The following is a 25,416-nucleotide window of genomic DNA, read 5'->3' as shown; positions in this document are numbered from 1 at the left end:
GGATTTACAACGTTTTGGACACCACAACAGAGACACTCAAAGAGCTCGGATTACTTCGCCGGCCCGCGACTACTCGACCCGACCCGACTCGACTCGACTCGACTCGACTGCCACCACTCCCCCGGAAAGGAGAGGTCGGAAGCGGTGCGCGAGGAAGCAGAAGAGGGGCAAGCGCGGAGGTATCCGGGCTAGGCTAGCGGCTAGTCCAACTCGCCCAGCCATACCATCCATCATCCTGGCCAACGTACGATCCTTGGACAACAAAATGGATCATATACGACTGCTGAGGTCAGCGAATCGGACAGTGAGTAACTGCTGTGTACTTGTTTTCACTGAAACATGGCTTAACGACAACACCCCCGACTCCGCTGTACAACTTGAGCAGCTGACATGCTATCGAGCGGACAGAGCCCTCGTCAACGGAGGTAAACAGCGTGGCGGCGGAGTTTGTGTTTACATTCGTGATGCGTGGTGCCGGGATGCTGTGGTAGTATGCAGACACTGTTCACCACTGGCGGAGTTTATGATCATAAAGTGCCGTCCTTTCTATCTGCCGAGGGAGTTTACTGCGGTCTTGCTAGCCGCAGTATACATCCCTCCAACCTCCAGCAACAGTGACAGGAATGCGGCACTTTGTGAACTGTACCAGGCCATCAGTGAACAACAGACAGCACACCCAGATGGATTTACCATCCTCGCTGGAGATTTTAATCATGCTGACCTTAAGACTGTCCTACCAAAACTCCATCAGCATGTCAATTTCCCAACAAGAGGGGAAAACACCTTGGACTTGGTCTACACTTCTCACAAAGGAGCATACAAGGCCTCCCCCCTCCCCCACATCGGACTCTCTGATCACATCACTGTCATGCTAATGCCAGCATATAGGCCCAGAGTGAAAGTTGGAAAACCGGTCCGGAAAGAGATAACTGTGTGGCCGGAGGGGTCCAGGTCTGCTCTCAAGGACTGTCTTGCAACAACAGACTGGGACATGTTCAAGCAAGCAGCCACACAGAACAACCAGAACAACCATACGGACAATGAGGAGCTTACAGACACTGTCCTCTCCTACATCCGTAAGTGCTCTGATGATGTGACCCACAAAAAGACCATCATCACTCGGGCTAACCAGAAGCCATGGCTGACAGGGGCTGTCCATCGGCTGCTGAGGGCCAGAGACAAAGCCTTCAGAGCCGGGGATGAAAATGGCCTAAGAACAGCGAGAGCCAGCCTGTCCCGTGGCATCAAGGAAGCAAAACTGGACTACACAAATAAGATTACCTGCCACTTCAAGGACAGCAGAGACACGCGGAGCCTGTGGCAGGGCATTCAGACCATAACGGACTACAAGCCTGCGCCACAGACCTGCGACAACAACATCTCTCTGCTCAACAACCTCAACAGCTTCTTTGCACGGTTTGAAGCAACAAACACTACAAGCCCACAGAAAACTCCACCCCCCCCCCACGATCAGGTCCTGTGCCTGTCTGCTGCCAGTGTGAAGAGGACACTCTCTACCATCAACCCCCGCAAAGCAACAGGCCCAGACAACATCCCAGGCCGTGTGCTGAGGGACTGCGCAGAGGAGCTTAAGGATGTCTTCACGGACATCTTTAACACTTCTTTGCGTCAAGCTGCTGTCCCATCACATTTCAAGACCTCCATCATCATACCTGTGCCAAAGAAATCCGCTCCATCCTGCTTCAATGACTATCGCCCTGTAGCACTGACCCCCATCATCATGAAGTGCTTTGAACGGCTAGTCATGTCTCACATTAAGTCCATCCTCCCCCCCACCCTGGACCCCTTTCAGTTTGCATACCGAGCAAAACGTTCCACAGAGGACGCAATCTGCTCTGCTCTCCACCCAGCCCTCACCCACCTGGAAAAAGCAGACTCATATGTGAGAATGCTTTTCATAGACTTTAGCTCAGCATTTAACACCATAATCCCGCAACAACTGATCTGTAAACTGGACCAGCTGGGGCTCAACACCTCCCTCTGCAACTGGCTGCTGGACATCCTCAGCGAGAGACCACAAGCAGTACGAGTCGGCAACAACACCTCGAGCAGCATCACACTCAGCACAGGGGCCCCCCAAGGCTGTGTGCTCAGTCCCCTGCTCTTCACCCTGCTGACTCACAACTGCACATCAACCCACAGCACCAATCACATGGTGAAGTTTGCGGACGACACAACTCTGGTGGGTCTCATCTCCAAGAACGACGAGACCCACTATAGAAAGGAGGTCAACCTTCTGACCACGTGGTGCAGAGACAACAACCTCATGCTGAATGTCAGCAAAACGTAGGAGATTGTGGTCGACTTCCGGAGAGGGCACACCGAACACCCACCACTGACCATCGATGGTGCTGCTGTGGAGAGAGTGAGCAGCACCAAATTCCTGGGGGTGCACATCAGTGAGGACCTCTCCTGGACCACCAACACCGCATCACTGGTGAAGACAGCCCAGCGGCGCCTCTACTTCCTCCGCAAGCTGAAGCGAGCGAAAGCTCCCACACCGATCCTGACAACATTCTACCGAGGCACCATTGAAAGCATCCTGTCCAGCTGCATCACTGTGTGGGGCGGTAGCTGCACCGAACACAGTAGGAAAGCACTGCAACGCATTGTGAACACAGCTGCTAAGATCATTGGTGCCCCACTCCCTTCCCTGCAAGAGACTTACTCCACCCGCCTCACCCGCAAAGCTACCTCGATTGTGAGCGACGCAAGCCACCCCGCACACAGTCTGTTCAGCCTCCTGCCTTCTGGAAGAAGGTATAGGAGCCTCCGTGCCCACACCACCAGACTCACGAAAAGCTTCATACCCCAAGCTGTCAAGCTAAATTCTCTCCCCTCACTTCCCCCAGCCACATCCTCCAAGCTGTCAAGAAGCTGAAACCACCACCCCCCCTCCCAACCACCCCCCTCCCAACCCTTCAGCCCCCCCCCCCCCCCCCAAAACACTACGGACTCTGGACAATCCACTATTCTATTGCTACAATGCACTATTATTTTTTAATTTTTTTATACAGAATACACAGTATTTGGCTGCTATTTACTGTCTTTACTGACTGCTCTTTTTGCACTGTTTAAATTATTTTTATTGAATGTTTTACTTTTAGTATGTGTTATCTGTTGTGCCTGGGCACTTTATCTGTCTCACCGTGGGAGAGTGAGAAACGTCCTCTCGATTCCTTTGTATGTCTTGACATGTGAAGAATTGACAATAAAGCCACTTTGACTTTGAAGATTGGTAGTTGACTGCAGTCTTGACAGCAGTGGGAAGCTCGTTCAACTGGGGCACCAGGGCAGTGAAAAGCCGTGACTGAACAGTTGAACTAAGCTCATGAGGCACTTCTAAGGTATATTCTTCATGAATCAATGGCATTAATCAGACTATCATTAATTTAAAAGTCCAAAAATTGATGTACCAATCCCACATTGCTCCTTTAACCCCACTGTACTTGCTTCATTCCGGCACTTTCTGGTCATTTTCAGTAGAAACCAATTTGATCCTCAGGCTGACTGATGAGTAGTTAAATCATGACTTTGAAACTTTAACTTTAGTGTCGACCTTCATGTTTATTTTAACCTGAGTTATTTCATTCATTATTGTTGCCTATTGATTACACTGGCCAATTGTGTTTCTTGCTCCACCATATGTGTTCATATATGCCAAGGTTTTGGTTACATACCATGTGTAGCCATTTTAGTTCAATTCCACCATGAGTTATATTGTGCTTCAGTGCAAGGGCTTGTGCTTGGTAAGCAGTGTTTCTGTCATGCATTGGGAGCCGGCAGACCTTGGTTTCAGGCCACCATAGAAGGCTATCTGTTCTGTTCCACAAAGTCAATGCATTCATTTATTTAACTGAAGAATAGGCACTGGTGTTGTCAAGGGCTCCAGGAACCCAAAAGTAGGCCTGTAGCTATTGTGAAAACAAAGTGAAAAAGTAAAACATCACGGCTTGTCGATGGGTGAAGAACAGGGTAAATGGTTGCAGGTGCAGTTGAAAGCCTTCTGCAGCCTTGGTGCCTTTAAAAGGGAACAACAGTGAAATACGGAGGTGTGTTGCTCTTCTTATGGCTCGGCAGGAGACCGTCTATCCAGGATTGATGGCACCTCTTCCCTTCGAGCGTCTCGGAACAACATTCATTCAACAACAATATCAAATTCCCGTATTTCGCTGTGTTTCCCCCTTAAACCTATTCTCATATATATATATATATATATATATATATATATATATATATATATACACACACACACACACACACACATGCATATACTATTTAGCTGATGCTTTTATCTAAAGTGGCTTACATTACAGTGAGTGCATACATTTTTCAGTATATATGGTCTCAGCGGGAAACCAACCCACAACCTAAGCGTGGTTAGCGCCATGCTCTACCAACTGAGCCACGGCCTGGCCTGATTAAGAGGTTACCAGACTGATTCTCTTTTTGAATATAAGTCATGAACTTTATTTCAGTATCATAAAATAAAGGCTTGCCCTTTTCATACAAATATTTTATGAATGTACAATATAGAAACAACTGTACTGTAGCGTTCACCTGTGTGCGTGTGTGTGTGTGTGCGCGCGCGTGTGTGCGTGCGCGTGCGTGCGTGCGTGTGTACGTTATCTCTCAAATCAGTGTAAAAGTCTGTCCGCTCTTTTGTTTGCAGACATCGAGGACCTGCCCCCAGCAGTTCAGGAAAAACTGTTTGACGAAGTGCTAGACCGAGATGTACAGAAAGGTAAAATATTATTTAATTTATGCTTCATCTTACTTTATATTTCAGTATTGTGTGAGAGAGCGGTCCTTATGAAAGCCATGGGAGGGGGAGGGGAGTCATGGGGATGGTGTCTTTTTCTCTTGTTCTACTATAATGGGAAGGCTGCCAGACACAGCAGTGTTGTGTTACAGGTTTGTAGGCTAGGCTAGGCTAGGCTAGGCTAGTGGACAGCTTGCTGTCCTTAGTGTGTGTTCTTGTGTCTGTGCTAATCAGGCTAATTGAGTTTTAGGATTTCCCTGATCTCCTACTGAATGACTGTACATCCTCCCAGCCCATGCATGCTCACTCACTCTCTCACTCTCTCACTCTCTCACTCTCTCACTCTCTCTCTCACTCACTCACTCACACTCTCACTCTCTCTCTCTCTCTCTCTCACTCTCACTCACTCACTCTCTCACTCTCTCACTCACTCTCTCACTCTCTCACTCTCTCACTCTCTCACTCTCTCACTCACTCTCTCACTCTCTCTCACTCACTCTCTCACTCTCTCACTCTCTCACTCACTCACTCACTCGTACCGTGACACCCCTAGTGTGAGTGTATGAGATTTTGAAGGCATGATAACCTCCATGCTTGGTAACCCCGACAACCATGATTTTATTTAATTCTTTTATAATGGTTTTACATTAGATTTAAAAAAGCCTACTGTAACATCTAAAATAATTTCACAAATAAAATAATACAAGTTTGGACCATGGGAACATTATTTTATTTGCATAAGTGCATTCATGAACAGTGTTCATCCCCTGTGCCTACAGTATAGCCTGTAAAATAAATGTGCCTCTTTGAGCTGTTCCGAATCTTCAGACAGTCACAAATAGGCCTACCTATATATGCCATTTATATAATAATATAAGCCATTTAACTGATGCTTTTATCCAAAGCGACTTACATTGCTAATGCATACATTTTTCAGTATATGTGATCCCAGCGGGAATCGAACCCACAACCATAGCCATGAAGTCTGTTAACTATTCAGAGTAGAGAATGGCATAGGAGAGAAAATCTATCTTCTGTCCTAGAGCCTGCTCAGCAGCCTATTTTCCTATCATTTACATTTATGGCATTCAGCAGACACCTTTATCCAAGGTGACTTACAACAAATACATTTGTTTAAGGAAGTGAATCATCTATCCATCAGTCATCATAAGATAAAGTAATCAATGCTCACACCAGGGGCCATTGGCAGTCACAATGCTAGAAGAAGAAAAAAATACTTTTTTAAATTATTATTATTTTTTTTTTCTTTCTTTTTTCTTTTCCTATCTTCTACCTTTATCAATCCTCCTGAAACCTGGAACCCTGACTCCCGTCTCGATGAAAATGCCTCACTTAATTCTGTTATAATAAAGTGTATTTATTGCATTATGTGTTGCGAGCCTATTATAAAAATACAGTTCCCCCGCTTCCCTGTGCTGTCGTTTGTGTAAAACCCATTTCACAGATAAGAGCTTAATTTAGACTGGAGAGAAAATGGTGATGACTACACCAAACGGTGTGAGAGTAGATACAGATATTTTTAAAACACAACTTGATCCGTGTTATTTCTTAATATTTAAACAATTCCCTCCTCTCACCTCACCGTTCTTCATGATATAAATGACTTTTAGCTGACGCTTTTAACCAAAGCGAATTCCAGTGAGTGCATACATTTTTATATATGGTCCCAGCGGGAATCAAACCCCCAACCTAAGTGTTGTTAGTGCCATGCTCTACCAACAGAGCCACAGAGGACCACAATCATGAGCTTGTCTGCTTCTCTCCCTCTTTCCACTCTACCACAAATCCTGTGTGTTCCATAAGCTGCAGTTTGCTTTAGTGCGAACATTATGTAGAGACATTATTTACTGCGCACAGAAGTTCACACGTTAATTATTTTGGAATGATAAACTTTGAGTTTGACACTGGCTTACCATAGAACCGGTACACTGTGACATCCGTCGCACGCACGCACACACGCACACACACACACACACACACACACACACACACACACACACACACACACACACACACACGCGCACCTACTCACACACCCACCAATAGTGATGGTATTTTTCCACACTGCTCTCACTTAATAGAGTGTCTTGTGACCTGCTTAGTTCCAAAGTTTGTAGCAAAGTTAACAACAAGCCTGGTCCTCGGTGGCTCAGTAGGTAGACCATGTGGCTCAGTTGGTAGACCATGTGACTCAGTTGGTAGACCATGTGACTCAGTAGGTAGACCACGTGGCTCAGTAGGTAGACCACGTGGCTCAGTAGGTAGACCACGTGGCTCAGTAGGTAGACCACGTGGCTCAGTAGGTAGACCACGTGGCTCAGTAGGTAGACCATGTGGCTCAGTTGGTAGACCATGTGGCTCAGTTGGTAGACCATGTGGCTCAGTAGGTAGACCATGTGGCTCAGTAGGTAGACCATGTGGCTCAGTTGGTAGACCATGTGGCTCAGTAGGTAGACCATGTGGCTCAGTAGGTAGACCATGTGGCTCAGTAGGTAGACCATGTGGCTCAGTTGGTAGACCATGTGGCTCAGTAGGTAGACCATGTGGCTCAGTTGGTAGACCATGTGGCTCAGTAGGTAGACCATGTGGCTCAGTTGGTAGACCATGGCGCTAAGAACGCTTAGGTTGTGGGTTTGGGCCATATAATCTGAAAAGTCGCTTTGGATAAAAGCGTCAGCTAAATGGCATATTATTATTGTTATATTAACGAGCCAGTGTGCCGAGGGGTGGGCGATCAAAGTCACTCAGTCAACCCCACCTCCCTTCTCTTTCTATTCTCGTTCTCTTTCTCTGGCTTTCTCCTCTCCTCCTCTCCCTTTTTCAGGCAGGTCACAATGTGTTACTCATCACTCTGTAATGTGTTCCGTCTCCCCATGCCACCACCTGTCATGTAATCAAATTAAACGTGGGTGGCTCCTTTATCCGAGCGCACCTCGCCCTGCAATCTTCAAGCGTTCCCGCAGTGCTTCGTTTTACGATGTACTTCATAGCGTTAATAAAAGCAGTGCTCCGTCCTCACCTCTCTCTCTCTCTCTCTCTCTCTCTCTCTCTCTCTCTCTCTGTCGGCCCCTCTCCTCTACTCTATACCTCAGAGCTGGAGGAGGAGTCTCCCATCATCAACTGGTCTCTGGAGCTGGGCACGCGATTGGACAGCCGGCTGTATGCTCTGTGGAACCGTACGGCGGGCGACTGCCTGCTGGACTCGGTGCTGCAGGCCACCTGGGGCATCTACGACAAGGACTCGGTCCTACGCAAGACGCTCCACGACAGCCTGCACGACTGCTCCCACTGGTGAGGACTGAAACTGGGGATTGTTACTCGATGCCTGGGCCTGGGACTGGGGCTGGGTACTGGGGTTTGGAGCTCGATGCCTGGGACTGGGGCTGGGTACTGGGGTTTGTTACTCGATGCCTGGGACTGGGACTGGGCACTGGGAAGGGAGGAGCTTAGTGGTGGATTTATGCAAATGTTCTGTGAGCTACATGTTTGAACTGATGTTGTTGAAGGAGAGTCCCCTTGTGCTGCTCTCATTCTCGTTCCTGAGGTTTGGAGAGGCACTCAAACAACGTGATGTGCTCGCCATGATGGGTGACATACAGTGCCCTCCATAAGTATTGGAAAGAGGAAGCATTGTATCTTGTTTTAGCTCTGTACTCCCAATAGTTTGGAGATTACTTTTAAGAATTACTATGAGAAATGTGAAATTGGCAGCATAACTTCAAGGGAGAAAATGGGAGTTCCACAGATAATGCACCACATACGGTGCCCTCCATAAGTATTGGGAAGAGGAAGCATTTTGTCTTCTTTTAGCTCTGTACTCCAATGGTTTAGATTTGAAATCAAACAATTACTATGCGGTCAAAGTAGAGATGCTCAGCTTTAATTCAATGTTTTGTTTTTTCAGATTGGTTTCACCATTTAGAATTACAACCCGTTTTATACTGTACATAGTCCCCGTTTCAGGGCACCAAAAGTGATGGGACACTTGGCTTGACGGGTGTTTCTGGTTAGTCAGATGTGTTCCATCACATCATTTGTGCAGGCATAAGAGAGCTGTCAATGTCTAGTATGCTTTTGGAGCCCTGAAATAGGGGGGAGTATGTTTAAAATATTATTGTACTTTCTAAATGGTGAAAAATAAAAAAACATTGAATTAAAGCTGAGAATCTCTACTTTGACCCCATAGTGTGTTGATTTCAAAATCCAGTATAGAGCTAAAAGAAGACAAAATGCTTCCTCTTTCCAATACGTGTGGAGTTGTACTGTAAATGCCAGCCTAGTGTTTATAGCTCCAAGGTTTCTGAAAGCTTCCTAATGGTTGTAATGACTTAATGGTTGGAATGACTTAATGGTTGGAATGAATTAACAGGTAGCGATCAGAGAATGAGATCCCTTGAAATAAATATTTCATCAACGCTGTTTGGTCTGGACAAAGCGCTTTCTAAAATGGAGTCAACACTCCATTCACTGTTTGCATATAAACATGTTGTTGCTGTGAGGGGTGTTCTAGGGCCTTTCTGTCTCTGGTGGCTGACTCTGAATTGTGAACACATGCAGAAAAACAACAGCAAATGTTCGACACTGCAAGTCCATTTCGGGGGGGCTATAGTTATTATTATTATTATTATTATTATTATTAGGGAGGATGTCGTTTTTTCGAACTTCTAACTGAATTTTGCCGTGATGGCCAGAGGTGGCAGATTGTCAACAAACTGCTACCCGGCTCCTTTATATTTAAGTTATGCCTCGAGCCTTTATTGGCTTCACCAGTGACTGACAAGGAAAACATGGGTGAACACTGCAGGTAAAAAGGAGAGAGGGAGAGAGTCTTATTCATCATCAGGTCACGTTGGTATTTTTTATCAAGCAGATTTGATTCTCTAAGCAGTCGTCATGTGACTTAGTCGCTTACCAATGCGTTTGAAAACTTGGCTGTAGTTTCACTCACTCAACTCTCTCCACCGGGAGTTGATCTAACGTGTGTGTGTGTGTGTGTGTGTGTGTGTGCGTGCGTGCATGGTGTTGTGTTGTGTTGTGTTGTGTTGTGTTCTCTCCAGGTTCTACACACGTTGGAAGGAGTGGGAGTCTTGGTATTCACAGAGCTTCGGCCTACACTTCTCATTAAGAGAGGAACAGTGGCAGGAAGACTGGGCTTTCATCCTCTCACTGGCCAGCCAGGTACACACACACAGACACACACACACACACACACACTACCACACCTGCGTAAGTAATGGGACAGTGTTTCTTCTTTTGGTTCTAAAAGTTTGGATTTCAAATCAAACCATTACTATGAGGTTAAAGTACAGATTTTATTTGAGGGTATGTGTGTACATATTGATTTCACCATTTAGAAATGCCAACACTTTTTATACATACTCTCGCTATTTCACGGGACCAAAAGTAATGCAACAATTGACTGCACAGGCGTTTCTGGTAAGTCAAGTGTGTTTCGTCATACCATTTGTGCAGGCATAAGAGCGCTATCAACGTCTAGCATTGATTCTAGTGCTGCAAGGTGCAAACCACTACTTTTAGTTTAGATGTTCAGGTTACAGTTTGCTAAAATGTCCCTAAAAAGTACCAACAATGCCGGACCCCTCAGGATCCTCATCCTCCTTGACCTCAGTGCCACTTTTGACACCATCGACCACTCCATCCGCACCGCTGGCCTTGAGTCCTGCCTCGGCATTACCGGTACTGCTCTGAGCTGGTTCACCTCCTACCCCTCTGACAGAAGTCACTATATCTTCATTAACAACTGCAAGTCCAACACAGCCACTGTCACCCAAGGAGTGCCTCAAGGTTCGCATGCCTCTTCCCAAGCATGCATGTGACTTTCTAAAATCAGTCAGTGAGCAATTCTGCCCAAGTAAACGTCATGTGTTTGATACCATTCCTCCTTCCATTCCATGTATTACAATGAGCCCATCCTCCAATGTCTACCTCCACCAGCCTCCACTGTGGTAATGTTAGGCTAATGGAGAAGAGCCTCCAGATTATCCATTGCCAGTTCCATTGCTATGAGGACACTCAGCTGTACCTCAGCACCAAAACTATCACCCCAGCCACTCACTCCACCCTTGCTAACTGGATACGATGCAACTTCCTCAAACTGAACTGCAACAGAGCAGGCATCGTACTTGTTGGCCCAAAGTCCCTCTCCCACTCTATCAAAGACTTAACTCTCCACATTGACGGCTTCACTCAAAACAAACAACAACTGAAGATGGCTGCAGTACAGGCCTGGCAGGGCGTCACCAGAGAAGATACCCGGCGTCTGGTGGTGTCAATGGATCACAGACGTCAGCCAGTTATTGCATGCAAGGGGTTGTCGACCAAATACTAAACATCAGTGCTTAATTTGGACATTATATTAATCTTTTCCCATTACTTTTGGTGCCCTGAAATAGAGGGACTATGTATAAAGTGTTGTAATTTCTGAATGGTGAAACCAACATGTACAAAAAAAAATTATCAATACTTTAACCTCATAGTAATATATTGATTGCACGAAGAAAAGATGCTTCACTGTCCCATTACTTATATATATCACACACAACCCGTATATCACACACACACACACACACACCACAAAGACACAAGCCCTTCTAGCAGGAAGGACCATGCCTTAGATCAGCAAAGTAACATGCTAAGAATAACACGCAATAGTGGCACATGAACTATGCATTGCAACACTAGTTCTAGCTTCCATATAGAAAGCATTAACTCATTCAGTGCTGAGGGTGAATAAAGTTGCCCCAAATTGTGAACGTTCTAGAGTGCCAAGTGCGACTTTATTCACCAAGAATGCATAAATTATGAGGCCTCGTTTTGTAGCCAAAGTATTGTTGCTAGGTAAACACCACATAAAACACTTGGCACTCTAGGTGGTGAGCGTTCCAGAATTCTTTGGCACAGAGTTAAACCCCTAATGTGCAAAAGAGCTTCCACTGCAGTTTATCATTCTCATTTGACAGTTGTGCAACATTTCTTGAATGTAGCATCACACCACAGCCTTCATCAAAGTATTTTCTGTTCCATGCTCATTGGATTTATGTCACATATCGAACATGAATGGTTATCCTCCCCATAATTTAACTATTTAGATTCAGTTTGAGCACTAACAAACTAGCCACATCAGCAGACTCTGTCTCTTCTGGGCAGAACACGGGGAAATTTACTTCCAGAAAGAATGCATTGTGTTGAACAACGTTTTTGGCTTATTTTGTCCTTTGTAGTTTTACAGTGTGTTCCATGCCTCTTTGTGGTGTTTCTCCCTACAGCCTGGAGCCAGCTTGGAGCAGACCCATGTCTTTGTTCTTGCACACATACTCCGTAGACCAATCATCGTCTATGGAGTGAAGTATTACAAAAGTTTCCGTGGAGAAACTCTCGGGTACACCCGTTTTCAAGGTGAGTGTCTTTGCACTGAGGGTTGTTTTTTTAAATCATATTTTTATTTTATACCATGGACCTTGCTTTGTGTCTGTCTGTGTCTTGTATCTGTATGTCAGTAAAGAAGAGCTTTGGGAAAAACAAAAAAAGAGAAAAAAAGAAAAGATTTGCATCAGGCCTCAGCTGAAAGAGTGAGACCCCGTGCAGCAGTACTGTGTGAAATGGTGCAAGCGTGTGTATTTGTCTCTGCATGCGTTGTATTGCTCACATTGTTGTTTTTCTCCTTTACTGAGCAGACACTTAGACACATCATGATCTGATGTGGTCATTCTAGAAGTCGACTACAGTCGGTTTTTATTAAGGTTCCCCCACATGCTTACATTTACTTTTACATTTAAATGTATTGCATTTAGCGGACGCCTTTATCCAAAGCAACTTACAACAAATACATTTGTTTAAGTAAGTGAATCATCTATCCATCAGTCGTCATGAGATGAAGTAATCAATGCTCAGACCAGGGGCCATAGGCAGTCACAATGCTAGAAGGAGTTTTTTTTTCTTCTTCCCGAGCATGCATGTGACTTTCTAAAAGCAGTCAGTGAGCAATTCTGCCCAAAGTAAACGTCATGTGTTTGATACCATTCCTCCTTCCATTCCATGTATTACAATGAGCCCATCCTCCAATGTCTACCTCCACCAGCCTCCACTGTGGTAATGTTAGGCTAATGGAGGCGAGATTTAGTGTTTGCGGTGCCAAGGGGGGGGGGGGTTAGGGGGCACCCAAGTAGGCCTCTACAGGGGGAAAGCTCAGTTGGAATGGGTTAGCCAGGCGAACCGAGTAAAACTGTTAGAGAGGACCATAGCTGTCGTAGAGACACCCGCTGTGGTTTCAGTCGGCATGGTGACGAGGTGAAGCATGATGTCTGCATGTCTTGCTGAGTTCCCCTTTGTCGATTAAGCGGATGAAGGCAAGGTCTCTGTTGTGTTTGGGAACATAGTATGCTCAGTTCAATTCCTGTGGTTGCAATGTACAGACCATGGTCATCAGCCTCATCAACGTTTTATTTTTTTGTTTTTGTCTTTCTTTCTTGTGTCTGGTGTCCTCCCCCTGCCCCCCCGCCCACGTCCCTCTGTCTCCAGGTGTGTACCTGCCCCTGTTGTGGGAGCAGAGTTTTTGCTGGAAGAGCCCCATTGCTCTGGGTTACACGCGGGGCCATTTCTCTGCACTGGTCGCCATGGAGAACGATGGCTTCGACAATCGCGGCGCGGGCGCCAACCTCAACACTGACGACGACGTCACCGTCACCTTCCTGCCGCTGGTGGACAGTGAGAGGAAACTGCTCCACGTCCACTTCCTGACGGCACAGGAGGTACGTGCTCCTCCTGCTGAGTCCTCCTGACTGTGTTATTCTATCGACTGTTTGAAGCACTTTGCCTCTGATTGTGGTGTTTATGATCTCCACTACACTATCTACTAAGTGACTGGATTATGTGATGATTGAATGAACTTTGTCTGTGTCTGTCTGTCTGTCTGGTATGTCTGGTATGTCTCTGTGTGTGTGTCTGTGTGCGTGCGTGTGTGCGCACGCGTGTGTGTGTGCGTGTGTCAGATGGGCAACGAGGAGCAGCAGGAGAAGCTGCTGAGAGAGTGGCTGGACTGCTGCGTTACGGAGGGCGGGGTCCTGGTGGCCATGCAGAAGAGCTCCCGCCGCAGGAGCCACCCCTTGGTCACGCAGATGGTGGAGAAGTGGCTGGATGGCTACCGGCAGATCCACCCCTGCGCCTCGCTCTCCGACGGCGAGGAAGAGGAGGAGGATGAAGACGAGTGACACAACCAGAGCGGGGGAGGCTGGGGGCAGGACTCTCCCCCCCCTCTGACTCCCCCCCCCCCCCCCCGCCTCTGCTATTGTTTTCTGTTTTTGTTTTTCTCTTTCCTGACACTATGAACACCCTCAGGAGAGGGGAGGAAACCCTCTCCGCACCAGGATACTGGTACACGCCCCAACCGTACACATATACAGACACGCTCAGATACACACCCGCTCAACACACACGTGCACAGATACACACACGCACACAGCTACACATGCGCGCACAGCTACACACGCGCACAGATACATGCGCACAGATACACACGCGCACAGATACACACACACACACACTCCTGGACAAAACAGACACTGAAAAGATCAACTCCACTGCAGCAAAAAGACACCTGGTGATGATGGGAAATAAAGGATTGTAGTTTACGGATGCTAATGATCTTTATTTGTTCTTTGTTTCTGAAAAATGTAAATCTTTATGCAGAAATGTAAATGCATGTGGTTGTTAAAAAAAATAAGTATAAGGAAATATACCAGCATCAGTTGAAATCAACATCTTTATATTGGTTTATTATGGGCACTGACAAAAGCACACTTAAAAAATTCTGTCTTTTTAGTTGTTTTTCTAGTTGAAACAAGAGTTGGCTTGTTTTTTCATGGGCAGGGACGAAGACAATATCATGTCTTTGGGTCAGGAGACTCAACAGAAAAACAGAGATATTGTGTTATAATATGAACTTCATTCATAATACTAAGCACTGCACATTTATTGAAAAATATATATATATTTGAATATAACTGCTTGATTAAAGGTCATTCATGAAGCTTTGAGAAGGAGTTTTACCTTTACAGTTCAAAGCTAAAGGCACTAAGGTTTGGGATACAGAGATCATACATGTTTTGTTCCTTAGTTTACTCTTCTTCCAGACTGGCTGAAATAAAAAAAAGTGTTGTTTTCTTCTTCTGCAAACTTAATTCTGCATATTTATTTGTTTGGGAGCTTTGGAGGTGATGCTTTGAATTCAGTTTTTTTGTTTGTTTGTTTGTTAACTTTTTTTTTTTTTTTTTTTTAATGGTTTTGTCATTTATGATTTCAATGTTGAAAAATGTTTATGTTGCACAGAAACATTCTTGCTGTGAGGAAAACATCCCTGACAACCGTCTGTACAAGTTCACTTCAGTTCTTGTGTGATTTAGTTCCTTTCATTTGGATGTTAAAATATTTTTTTTGGAGAAGGGTGTGAGATTAAGACTCATGTCGACATTAAACCAGAATCACACTTGTCTCATATTTCCTCTTTCCTCTTATTCCTATGTGTTGTCAGGTTTCACCCATGGTACATGTGTGTCTGTTATTTTCCTCTATAATCTTTCTTGTTAATATGTGAACCCATCTTGAATTGAGTTTGATTAAGGTCTTTGTGAGACTACACATAAAACCAAAGTTGGAAAAAAAACAAAAAAACATTGGTCGTTGCTTTTTCTTGCCGTTGAGTCGACTACTGTAAGCTCTTCTCTGGGGTATTTTATTGTAGTCATACACGCACGTTTGAGCATCACTTGTATGTTGCTTTGTATAGATGCAATAGTGACAGGTCTGATTATGATGGGTTGAGGATTTCGGTAGAAGCCTGACCTTGCAGGCATCTAACATCAGAGAGATATGGCAAGCAAAAGCCAAATAAGGAAAGCCTTTTTTTAAATGTTTTATTATGAAGTCTATATAAAACCTCACCTCAGATTTCAATTAAGTATGTGGTGTCAGTTCATGTTTTAATGTGGATTGACGGCAATACGAGAGGCACCTACTTTAAGAGATCCCAGTAACCATATTTGAATGTGTTTATGAGGCCTCAACATTTCCAGTAGGCCTTGAATGTTTGCAGGCCAATCTTCTGTGCCTGAAAGGAGAACATTCAGAGGACTGAGCTGGGAATTTCAAAAGAGACAGGACAACAGTAAACATGTCCCCCACGAATGACATGGTACAATTATTAAGACATGTCTCGTGGATTAATGAGAGAGAACACAAACATTGGTAGCACTTTACATTACAGTTCGGAAGTTGGTAATAGCATGGTAATAACCATGGTAATTACTAGTAGTAACCAGTAATAAGAAAGACAATTATCTTGTTATTGCAAGGTAAATTGGAAAGTAGTTTCCATGTAATTATTTTGCATGAAAGATGCTTGAACAGAGAAGGCAGTTACTATGAAATAAGATGGTATCAGAGCTGGGAAATTCTAGATTACCTGTGTCCATTTTGTCCCATGGTTACTCAGTCAGTGGTAATATGATGGCTACCTGGAGTAGTATTGGTGCGCATGCATCAACTGAATGTAAGACAGTAATAAGCTACTCAATGAATTGAAAGTAGCTAGGTCTAACGTGAGCTGTGGCGTTTGAGCGATCGGACTTGTTTTGGATTGTGTCACAAACCTGTATTGCGTGTTATGATAATTCATAATTGTAGTCTTCTAATAGTTAGACTGAAATGTCAAATGTTGTGGTGAATATCATTAGTGGGCTTGCTTCAGCATCTAGACATTTTAAACAGAGCACTCATGATATTTTTTAAACTATTTAAACTTGGAGGTCAATGGAAACCAAGATTACATTTTTGAAACACCACTGCTCCAACCTTTCAAGGTATACACACCAATCCAGCTGTAAAATGTGCAGAAAACTCTAAATGATCAACCCTGAGAAAAGCTCTCTGATACCTGCAGAACTCTAAGAACGATAACATAACAATACACACTTAGCAATCAGTTCTACCCCAATAAAACCACCTAACACTCTCTCTCCCTGTCTTATCTCACCCTAACACTCTCTCTCCCTGTCTTATCTTAACACTCTCTCTCCCTGTCTTATCTTAACACTCTCTCTCCTTGTCTTATCTTACCTAACACTCTCTCTCCCTGTCTTATCTTAACACTCTCTCTCCTTGTCTTATCTTACCTAACACTCTCTCTCCCTGTCTTATCTTAACACTCTCTCTCCCTGTCTTATCTTAACACTCTCTCTCCCTGTCTTATCTTACCTAACACTCTCTCTCCCTGTCTTATCTTACCTAACACTCTCTCTCCCTGTCTTATCTCACCCTAACACTCTCTCTCCCTGTCTTATCTTAACACTCTCTCTCCCTGTCTTATCTTAACACTCTCTCTCCCTGTCTCACCCTAACACTCTCTCTCCCTGTCTTATCTTAACACTCTCTCTCCCTGTCTTATCTTAACACTCTCTCTCCCTGTCTCACCCTAACACTCTCTCTCCCTGTCTTATCTTAACACTCTCTCTCCCTGTCTTATCTCACCCTAACACTCTCTCTCCCTGTCTTATCTCACCCTAACACTCTCTCTCCCTGTCTTATCTCACCCTAACACTCTCTCTCCCTGTCTTACCCTAACACTCTCTCTCCTTGTCTTACCCTAACACTCTCTCTCCCTGTCTTACCCTAACACTCTCTCTCCCTGTCTTACCTTACCTAACACTCTCTCTCCCTGTCTTACCTTACCCTAACACTCTCTCTCCCTGTCTTATCTCACCCTAACACTCTCTCTCCCTGTCTTATCTCACCCTAACACTCTCTCTCCCTGTCTTATCTTAACACTCTCTCTCCCTGTCTTACCTTACCTAACACTCTCTCTCCCTGTCTTACCTTACCTAACACTCTCTCTCCCTGTCTTACCTTACCCTAACACTCTCTCTCCCTGTCTTATCTCACCCTAACACTCTCTCTCCCTGTCTTATCTCACCCTAACACTCTCTCTCCCTGTCTTATCTTAACACTCTCTCTCCCTGTCTTATCTTACCTAACACTCTCTCTCCCTGTCTTATCTCACCCTAACACTCTCTCTCCCTGTCTTATCTCACCCTAACACTCTCTCTCCCTGTCTTATCTTAACACTCTCTCTCCCTGTCTTATCTTACCTAACACTCTCTCTCCCTGTCTTATCTCACCCTAACACTCTCTCTCCCTGTCTTATCTCACCCTAACACTCTCTCTCCCTGTCTTATCTTACCCTAACAATCCTCTAACCTTCTCTCACCTCTCTGGCTATCCTACCGTCTGACCATCCTACTCTCACTTTCTTTAAACTACCCAGACATCATTATTCTATCTATCTATCTATCTATCTATCTATCTATCTATCTATCTATCTATCTATCTATCTATCTATCTATCTATCTATCTATCTATCTACCTATCTATCTATCTACCTATCTATCTATCTATCTATCTATCTATCTATCTATCTATCTACCTATCCATCCATCCATCCATCCATCCATCACCTCACCTATCTAGCTATCCTACCCTCTAACAGTTTTTTATCCATCTGTCCAACCTACTAGCTCACTGTCTTTGAACTAATAAGCTAATCTACCCATCTATTGTCTACAGTTTACCATCTTTAAACTTTTCCCATTACCAAAATAAGACTGCAAGCCCATTAAGTTTCTCCTGGAACTTTCCAATTCTTCCACATGCTACTCCTACAACTTTTAAGCGATTCACACCGATCCAACTTTAAAACGTCCAGAGATCTCTAACTTACATTTATATTTTTTAACTCATTACATTATTATTATATTACTCATTCAACTATTTAAACTTGAAAGTGCACATTTTAACAAGAAGGTCTATAAAAATCAAAATATGCAATTGTTGACTCACTGCTGCAACTTTGAAGATATTCACACCAATCCAACTGTAAAATGTTCCAAAAACTCTAATTTATCAAACCTGATAAATATGTATAAAACCTTTTAAACTATTAAGCTTTTTTAACCCCAAAAGCTCCGGTTAACATCGTGGAATGTTGATTTAGGCCAACATTCTGTGAGCTCCTTTCTTACTGAAAATCCTTTGTTAAAGAAACCTCCTATCTATGACCTTCCAACAAACTATCTATCTAACCTTCTAATCTTCTATCTTTCCAATGTTATCTATCTAAATTCCAACTACTTAGGCATCATTCTTTCTTCCTTTCACCAGTCACTACTGCTTCACTCCTCATCCTAGGTGACTGTCGCGTGCGGCAGTGGGCTGCGCGCTACAGAGGCTGTCCTGATATGATCCGTCAGATGGCACAGCAAGATAACACCACCGTGGATGGAACTGCCCGATGCACCTCTGAAATAGAGACACCGCTACCATGATAAGAGCTGTCTGTCTGTCTGTCTGTCTGTCTATCTAACTAACCTTTCAACTACCTAGCCTTTTGTTCACCAGTCACTACTGTTTCACTCAGTATAACTCATACTATTAACCTCAAATGTGTTGATCCATCAAAAAAAAAGATCCACCTTAATTGTATTGGTCCATTTATACCTCTCCTCTCTCATCTATCCATCCTCTCTGACGTCTATCCATTCATCTATCCAACTAACCAACAAACCAACCAATCAGTTTATCTCTTTTAAATGCCGGATCTCTATGGCAAGATGTATCATTTACCCAAGTTTCATCAAAAGTGTCCCAGTGGTGTCTGAAATATACAAACATTCAAATGGACGGAGACAGATCCCCAGTCCCCTCCACGATTTCATCATGAGGGACAATAAAGTACTACTTTAGCTAAGAAGCTTTTGGGAAACTGATCCCTGAACTGTTAAAGATAGACAATCATAGAAGTTTTTCATTAATGGATTCACCTAGGTTCACAGCACCCCCTGTGGACAGTAAACCCAATTACATTCTTCAATCCAGGAAAGTTCAACTGAAGGTCATTTCAAATCACAAATATGTTCTAAACATTTCACTCAATCTGTGCAGGCAACTCCACGCACATACAGTACCTATGAATAAACCCATAGTAAATACCCAGTTTCAGTTACTCCACAAACCTTTTACAGAGGTTATTATTAGAACAGCATTTTTATTCGAACTGCACTGTCTGTTCACCTTATACAAGAAACAAACACAAACACGCTAAAAACCAAACAATCTGCTAGCTATCTGCTCTGCCTTCTCTCGCTAACATCGGGGCACTAGTGAGGCGTTGCTGTTGCTCCACAGAGCTCCAATCATCTTTATTAGAACAGAACACAAAACAAAAGAAAGAAAGGAAGGTTCACATAAGAAACTATGATTATAAGAACATTCAACTAGGCAATACAAATCTAACAGGACTCTGCAAAACCTTCAACACCAAAAAACAGAGGTTTGATATATTAAAAAAAAATACCACAAAGAAGAAAAGGTGAAATCATGAAGGAATGAATGATCCAGACTTTTTTTTTCAGAAATAATTTGGGAAAAGGATACATCTGCAAAAGGTGTTCTTCCTGAGTCATTAAGAGATCAGCTCCTTTTCCAAACCCTTCCCTGCCTGGCTGGTGCTACAGTCTACAGTATATATGTCATTTGTGAAGAAAATTATGTTATTTTGAAAGATTGTTCTTATATACAAATACTTGTGTCAAAGACTACATCTTTCCAGAGTTGTGGGGGTGCATTGAAATGACTTCAAACTGTAGTGCTGTTTGAGTTTATAACCCACTTCCTACTTTAACATTTAATGAGGTTCAGGCTAGAAAAGTCAAAGATAATTAGTAAACCAGCATCAAGTTTACATTTCAGAAATTGTATTAATCAGAGCAGAATCAACCATTTAAAGCCTAAAATAGACCGGGAAAACTGACTAGAAACCAGGGCAGTTTGTGTTGTCTGAGAAATTGCATTATGGCATTTAATCCTGTTAGAACCTAGAGTTTGAAGCAACTAAAACACCAGAACAGAGACATTTTCTCTTTTAAACTAATCACTTCCTGTAATCACCTCAATACAATACAGATTTTCATAGGGCGATTGAATTTTGTCGTCCTCTCTAACTGGCTGGTAAGCTCTCCAGAGAAATGGCAACCAGCCTGAAGGGTGAGAGAGATGGCCAAGGACAGGGTTTAGAAGTTCCCATAGAGACTGCCATTGCTGTTGACAATACCAGCTGTCTCATTCTACTGTCTGACAAATATGTGTCACCTCATCATTTATTTTTTCACACTGAAGAAGACAGATATTAATTTGTAGGAGGGTCTCAGAGCAGAGGAAACAGAAGAAAAATACATAGACACACATTAACAGACACGTTGGAATGAGACGGGGAGGCTGGCCAGTAACACACAATGTCATTGGTGGATGGGTCAGGACAGGGCGGGCCTTCCACTCTGCACGCAGTAGCAACATGTTCCAGCGCACGGGGGCCTCCCAACAGACGCTCCGAAATCAATAAAGAGTAGCTAACTAAACAGAGTAAAAACCGTTAACAGAGAGGAGAGAAAAAAAAGCCAACTGAAATCCTAGGAACACGGGTTTGACCGTTTCACCCCAATTCGGAGTGGCCGCGTCTGTTTTCATTGTCCCCACTTGGTTGGGATGTTCAGTGTGAACAGTGTGGGTGGGTATAAGGTGCCCTCCTGGGTATGGTATGGTGGATATTGGTGCCCATCCTGGCTCCATGGCTATGGTTCGGTCATGTGCTCTCTCACAGGCTCACCGTACTTGGAGGGTTGGCTGGGGGACTGGGCCTGTGAGGGATGGGTGCAGGCGGGCAGGGTGTGGGCGATGGGTACCCACCCGGGCACCATCCCCTCCATCGGCCCGGGGAACCCGTCTGGTGCCATACCCACAACACCAGGGGGGTACCTGCGCCAGGGATACACAGGTGAGGTCAGAGGTCACGATATAAACACTGCATACTACAAGTCTTCCTGAGAGGCCTCACACTCTGGTTGCATATACAGCGCCTTGCGTGTTTAATGGGACAGTGATGCATTTTCCAAACTGTAGATTTTGGCAAACCTAACGTTTTGGCTATTTTTCATATATATATTTTAAATTTTTTATGATTTTCCAGCTTATGTCAGCACAAATTATGTGATAGAACACACCTGACATACCAGAAACACCTGTCAAGCTAATTGTCCCATTACTTTTGGTGTCCTGAAATAGGGGGACTATGTATAAAAAGTGTTGTCATTTCTAAATGGTGAAACCAATATGCACACACATACCCTCAAATAAAAGCTGAGAATCTCTACTTTAACTCCATAGTACTAGTTTGATTTCAAATCCATTTTGGAGCGTAGACCAAAAGAAGAAGAAATGCTTCACTGTCCCATTACTTGCCTAGGACACTGGTGCAAAATGCAAAAAACAATGTTTTAAGTGACATACAGATTTAGTAATAGCTGAAAAAGACAGGAAATTCAACCGAGTGTATATTGTACATTACAGTTGCACTGTAATCTTTATTTCTGATGTTTAACAATGTTTTAGGACTCCAATATCCTATTGTGGTTACGTGGTTTCTTCTATCAGTAGGATAACCTTCTATCACAGGGGTGATGAACTGTTGATTTCCTGGTTGTCTCACTACTCTGAAAACTTTTGAATGCAACTATTGATCACTTTAATGTCAGTATGTTGCCTCAGAATAGAGGAACTATGTTTCCATGCATCCCATTAAAAAGGCTTAAATGGATTTTGCCATCTGACCAAAGCATTCAAAGCAAGTCACTCATCTGAATACAAACTTATGACAAAAGACATGAAATCTGAAAACTGGTTCAACTCTTACATGTCAATTCAGGATTCAAAACGACCACAAGACCTCATCTGTTGTTCTTGGGAAACTGATAAATGTATCAAGAAAAATAATTGTCTTGATTTACTCCAAAAAAAATAAAATACATCATTATATCATCAACACAATGAAGATGGAGGCATATGGAATGGTGCAGGGCTGAACATGACAGAGGATTCCTGACAATGAATGTCAAGAGACAGGGACTGTGATCTGGAATCAGGGATTACAAGAACTGAGATCTGGAATCAGGGATTACGAGAACTGAGATCTGGAATCAGGGATTATGAGAACTGAGATCTGGAATCAGGGATTACGAGAACTGAGATCTGGAATCAGGGATTACGAGAACTGAGATCTGGAATCAGGGATTATGAGAATTGAGAATGATGATATCTTTAGGGAAGATGAAACAGACATCACAAAGAGTACATGTCACATCCTCTGAGGCAAGATATGACAGTGGCCTTTTTTCTCCCCAAAATGTTTGGAACAGCCTGACTCTGAAACAAACGTGTCAAATAATAGTCTACAGTACAGTGCTGACTTCCAATACAAAGGTTGTCATTATGTGCAATTGTTGAATTGATGTCTTTATTGTGTCACAAGTGTCTGTGCTGATTTGCGGCCACTTTGTCTGTCTGTTTTAGGGTGGAGGGATAGGGGTGGGCACATGTAGGTATACTGTAGGTGGGTGAGATAAGAGGCAGACAGGAACGCTAATGTATGTCCTCAGCATTATGGAAAGCAACAGCAAGCTATGCTTTGACCAGGGCAGGTCAAGCCTCGGGTCTGTAGGAATCAGGTATATAATTCGTCTTGTAGTACAGTATTTACCTGGTTCAGAATTAGGTATATAATTTGTCTGGCATTCCCCCCGTTGCTATGGCCTGTACCATGGTTTGGTTGACCCGGCTGTGAGAGAGAAGCAGTTCAGTCCACATGAGACAATATAGGGTGCAAGACGATTGAGAGATGAATGCGCTAGCTGCCCTAACCCTAACCCTAACCCTAACCCTAGCCCTAGCCCTAACACTAAGAGTAGGGGATAGGCCCATATCTCCCTATAGGCCTGAGTTTCCACCATATGCCTTTGGAGATGCTAAGCCCCACCCTAGCCAAGCTTAAAAACAAAAGACAAAAGGCGGTTCTATCTACTGATGATAAAATAAATAAATAATAATTTAAAAAAAAAAACGGAATAAGAGCATGGAAATGACTCCTGTAGAACCAAAATAAAATCTCTCAATTGTTTGTCAAAATGTTAAAGTCCCACTAATGTGGACAACTTATCCAGGAGGAGGTGCATACATGAATGGACCTGTTGGGTTGTGAGCATGCTCCTTACCTGTAGGCTGCACCGTTGACTTCGGGGTGCACTTGCTGCTGTTCCATCATTCCCCAAGGCGCCGTGGTAACAAAGAACTCCTTGTTGACACAGTTCCGTAGACTGTCTGGGATACGGCCTGCATTGGAGAACAACAACAGTCAACATAAAGATTTAAATTGAATGTATGTTGAAGCCAGAGTGTCGCATACAACACCTACAGGAGTGTCCAACGTTCAACTACACTAGGAGTGTGTGTGTGTGTGTGTGTGTGTGTGTGTGTGTGTGCGTGCGTGCGTGCGTGTGTGTGTGTTTAGGCGTACCTGTGATAGCTCGGCGTATCTCCGTGGCGGCTGCCTCTCTCATCTCCAGCGAGGCCTGTTCACTGTACCAGGCCGTGTGGGGCGTACAGATCAGGTTAGGGGCATCCTTCAGAGGACCCTGGGTAAAGCTACACACCAGGGAGAGAGAAGTATTATGGAGATAATGATGGCGTCAAAAGGATATCCAATCTCAATCAGTCATACACCACCACCCCCCCAAGCAGACAGACAGACAGACATACAGACAGACAGACTCACACACTCACACTCACACACACACACACACACACACACTTCTAGTGTAGTTGAGTAAGGACACTCCTGTCACCTGAAGGGTTCTGTCTCATGGACATCCAGGGCAGCCCCCCGTATCCTGCCCTCCTTCAGGGCCTGGGCCAGGGCCTTCTCATCCACCAGACCTCCCCTCGCTGAGTTCACCATGAACGCACCTTGCCGCATCTGCGCGCACACACACACACAAAAATATATATTTATTTATTAATTCATATTATGAACCATGTTAGGAACTTTTGCAGAAATGGCACATTCCAAACAGTGAGTGATTGATTGATTGACGATTGATGGGCAAATAAAACATGGTTAAGTTTTGAGTTTGGGACTCTCCATTACCCTAAGGCACTGATGATCATTTGGGACTCTCCATTACCCTAAGGCACTGATAATCATTACCCTAAGGCACTGATGATCATTACCCTAAGGCACTGATGATCATTACCCTAAGGCACTGATGATCATTTGGTCACTGGACCAAATGTGGCCCGCAAGACCATATTGAGAAAACTCTTTGAAATGGTCGTGAAGTTTTAATATCCTATATAATATAATACAATATATAATATAGTAATATATAATATAATACAATATAATAATACAATATAATATATAGTATCCTAGATTTTTTAAATGGGTGTGATTCCACATTGGACACATTTACATTTGACCTTTAATTGCTTATGTTGCTTGAGAAAACTGCTATTATTTCAAAATTAAACAATGATGGTAATAGTTGGAAGGAAACATTTAATCATGTATGAGTGTAATTGTATCGTAGTCAATTCAGAGTAAATTATTAATTTAATGTTGAGGTCCTCCGACGGACTGATCCGGCAAAAGAATTAAATTTAAA

The 25,416-nt window shown here is 43.8% G+C and overlaps 2 protein-coding genes across 2 annotated transcripts in view; one reads left to right on the top strand and one right to left on the bottom strand.

Moving 5' to 3' along the window:
- LOC310822512 (ubiquitin thioesterase Zranb1-like) overlaps positions 1–15,461 on the top strand; it is a 32,057-nt gene extending 16,596 nt beyond the window's left edge. Inside the window, exons 5-10 of the mRNA XM_083694871.1 lie at positions 4,694–4,765; positions 7,897–8,095; positions 9,862–9,982; positions 12,091–12,220; positions 13,343–13,572; positions 13,813–15,461. Coding sequence (XP_083550997.1) covers positions 4,694–4,765; positions 7,897–8,095; positions 9,862–9,982; positions 12,091–12,220; positions 13,343–13,572; positions 13,813–14,031 — 971 coding nt within the window. The 3' untranslated portion in view covers positions 14,032–15,461. The remainder of the gene's footprint in view (positions 1–4,693; positions 4,766–7,896; positions 8,096–9,861; positions 9,983–12,090; positions 12,221–13,342; positions 13,573–13,812) is intronic.
- A 5,610-nt stretch (positions 15,462–21,071) lies between these two features.
- bcas3 (BCAS3 microtubule associated cell migration factor) overlaps positions 21,072–25,416 on the bottom strand; it is a 198,451-nt gene continuing 194,106 nt past the window's right edge. Inside the window, exons 25-28 of the mRNA XM_083696184.1 lie at positions 24,598–24,728; positions 24,270–24,397; positions 23,968–24,085; positions 21,072–21,679 (exon numbers count right to left, since the gene is read on the bottom strand). Of these exons, the coding sequence (XP_083552310.1) occupies positions 21,496–21,679; positions 23,968–24,085; positions 24,270–24,397; positions 24,598–24,728 (561 nt within the window). The 3' untranslated portion in view covers positions 21,072–21,495. The remainder of the gene's footprint in view (positions 21,680–23,967; positions 24,086–24,269; positions 24,398–24,597; positions 24,729–25,416) is intronic.

The sequence above is a fragment of the Argentina silus genome (assembly GCF_951799395.1).
Source record: "Argentina silus genome assembly, chromosome: X".
In the NCBI taxonomy this organism is placed as follows: Eukaryota; Metazoa; Chordata; class Actinopteri; order Argentiniformes; family Argentinidae; genus Argentina; species Argentina silus.
The sequence above is the reverse complement of the archived record's forward strand: the minus strand, read 5'-3'. Positions and strand labels throughout refer to the sequence as shown.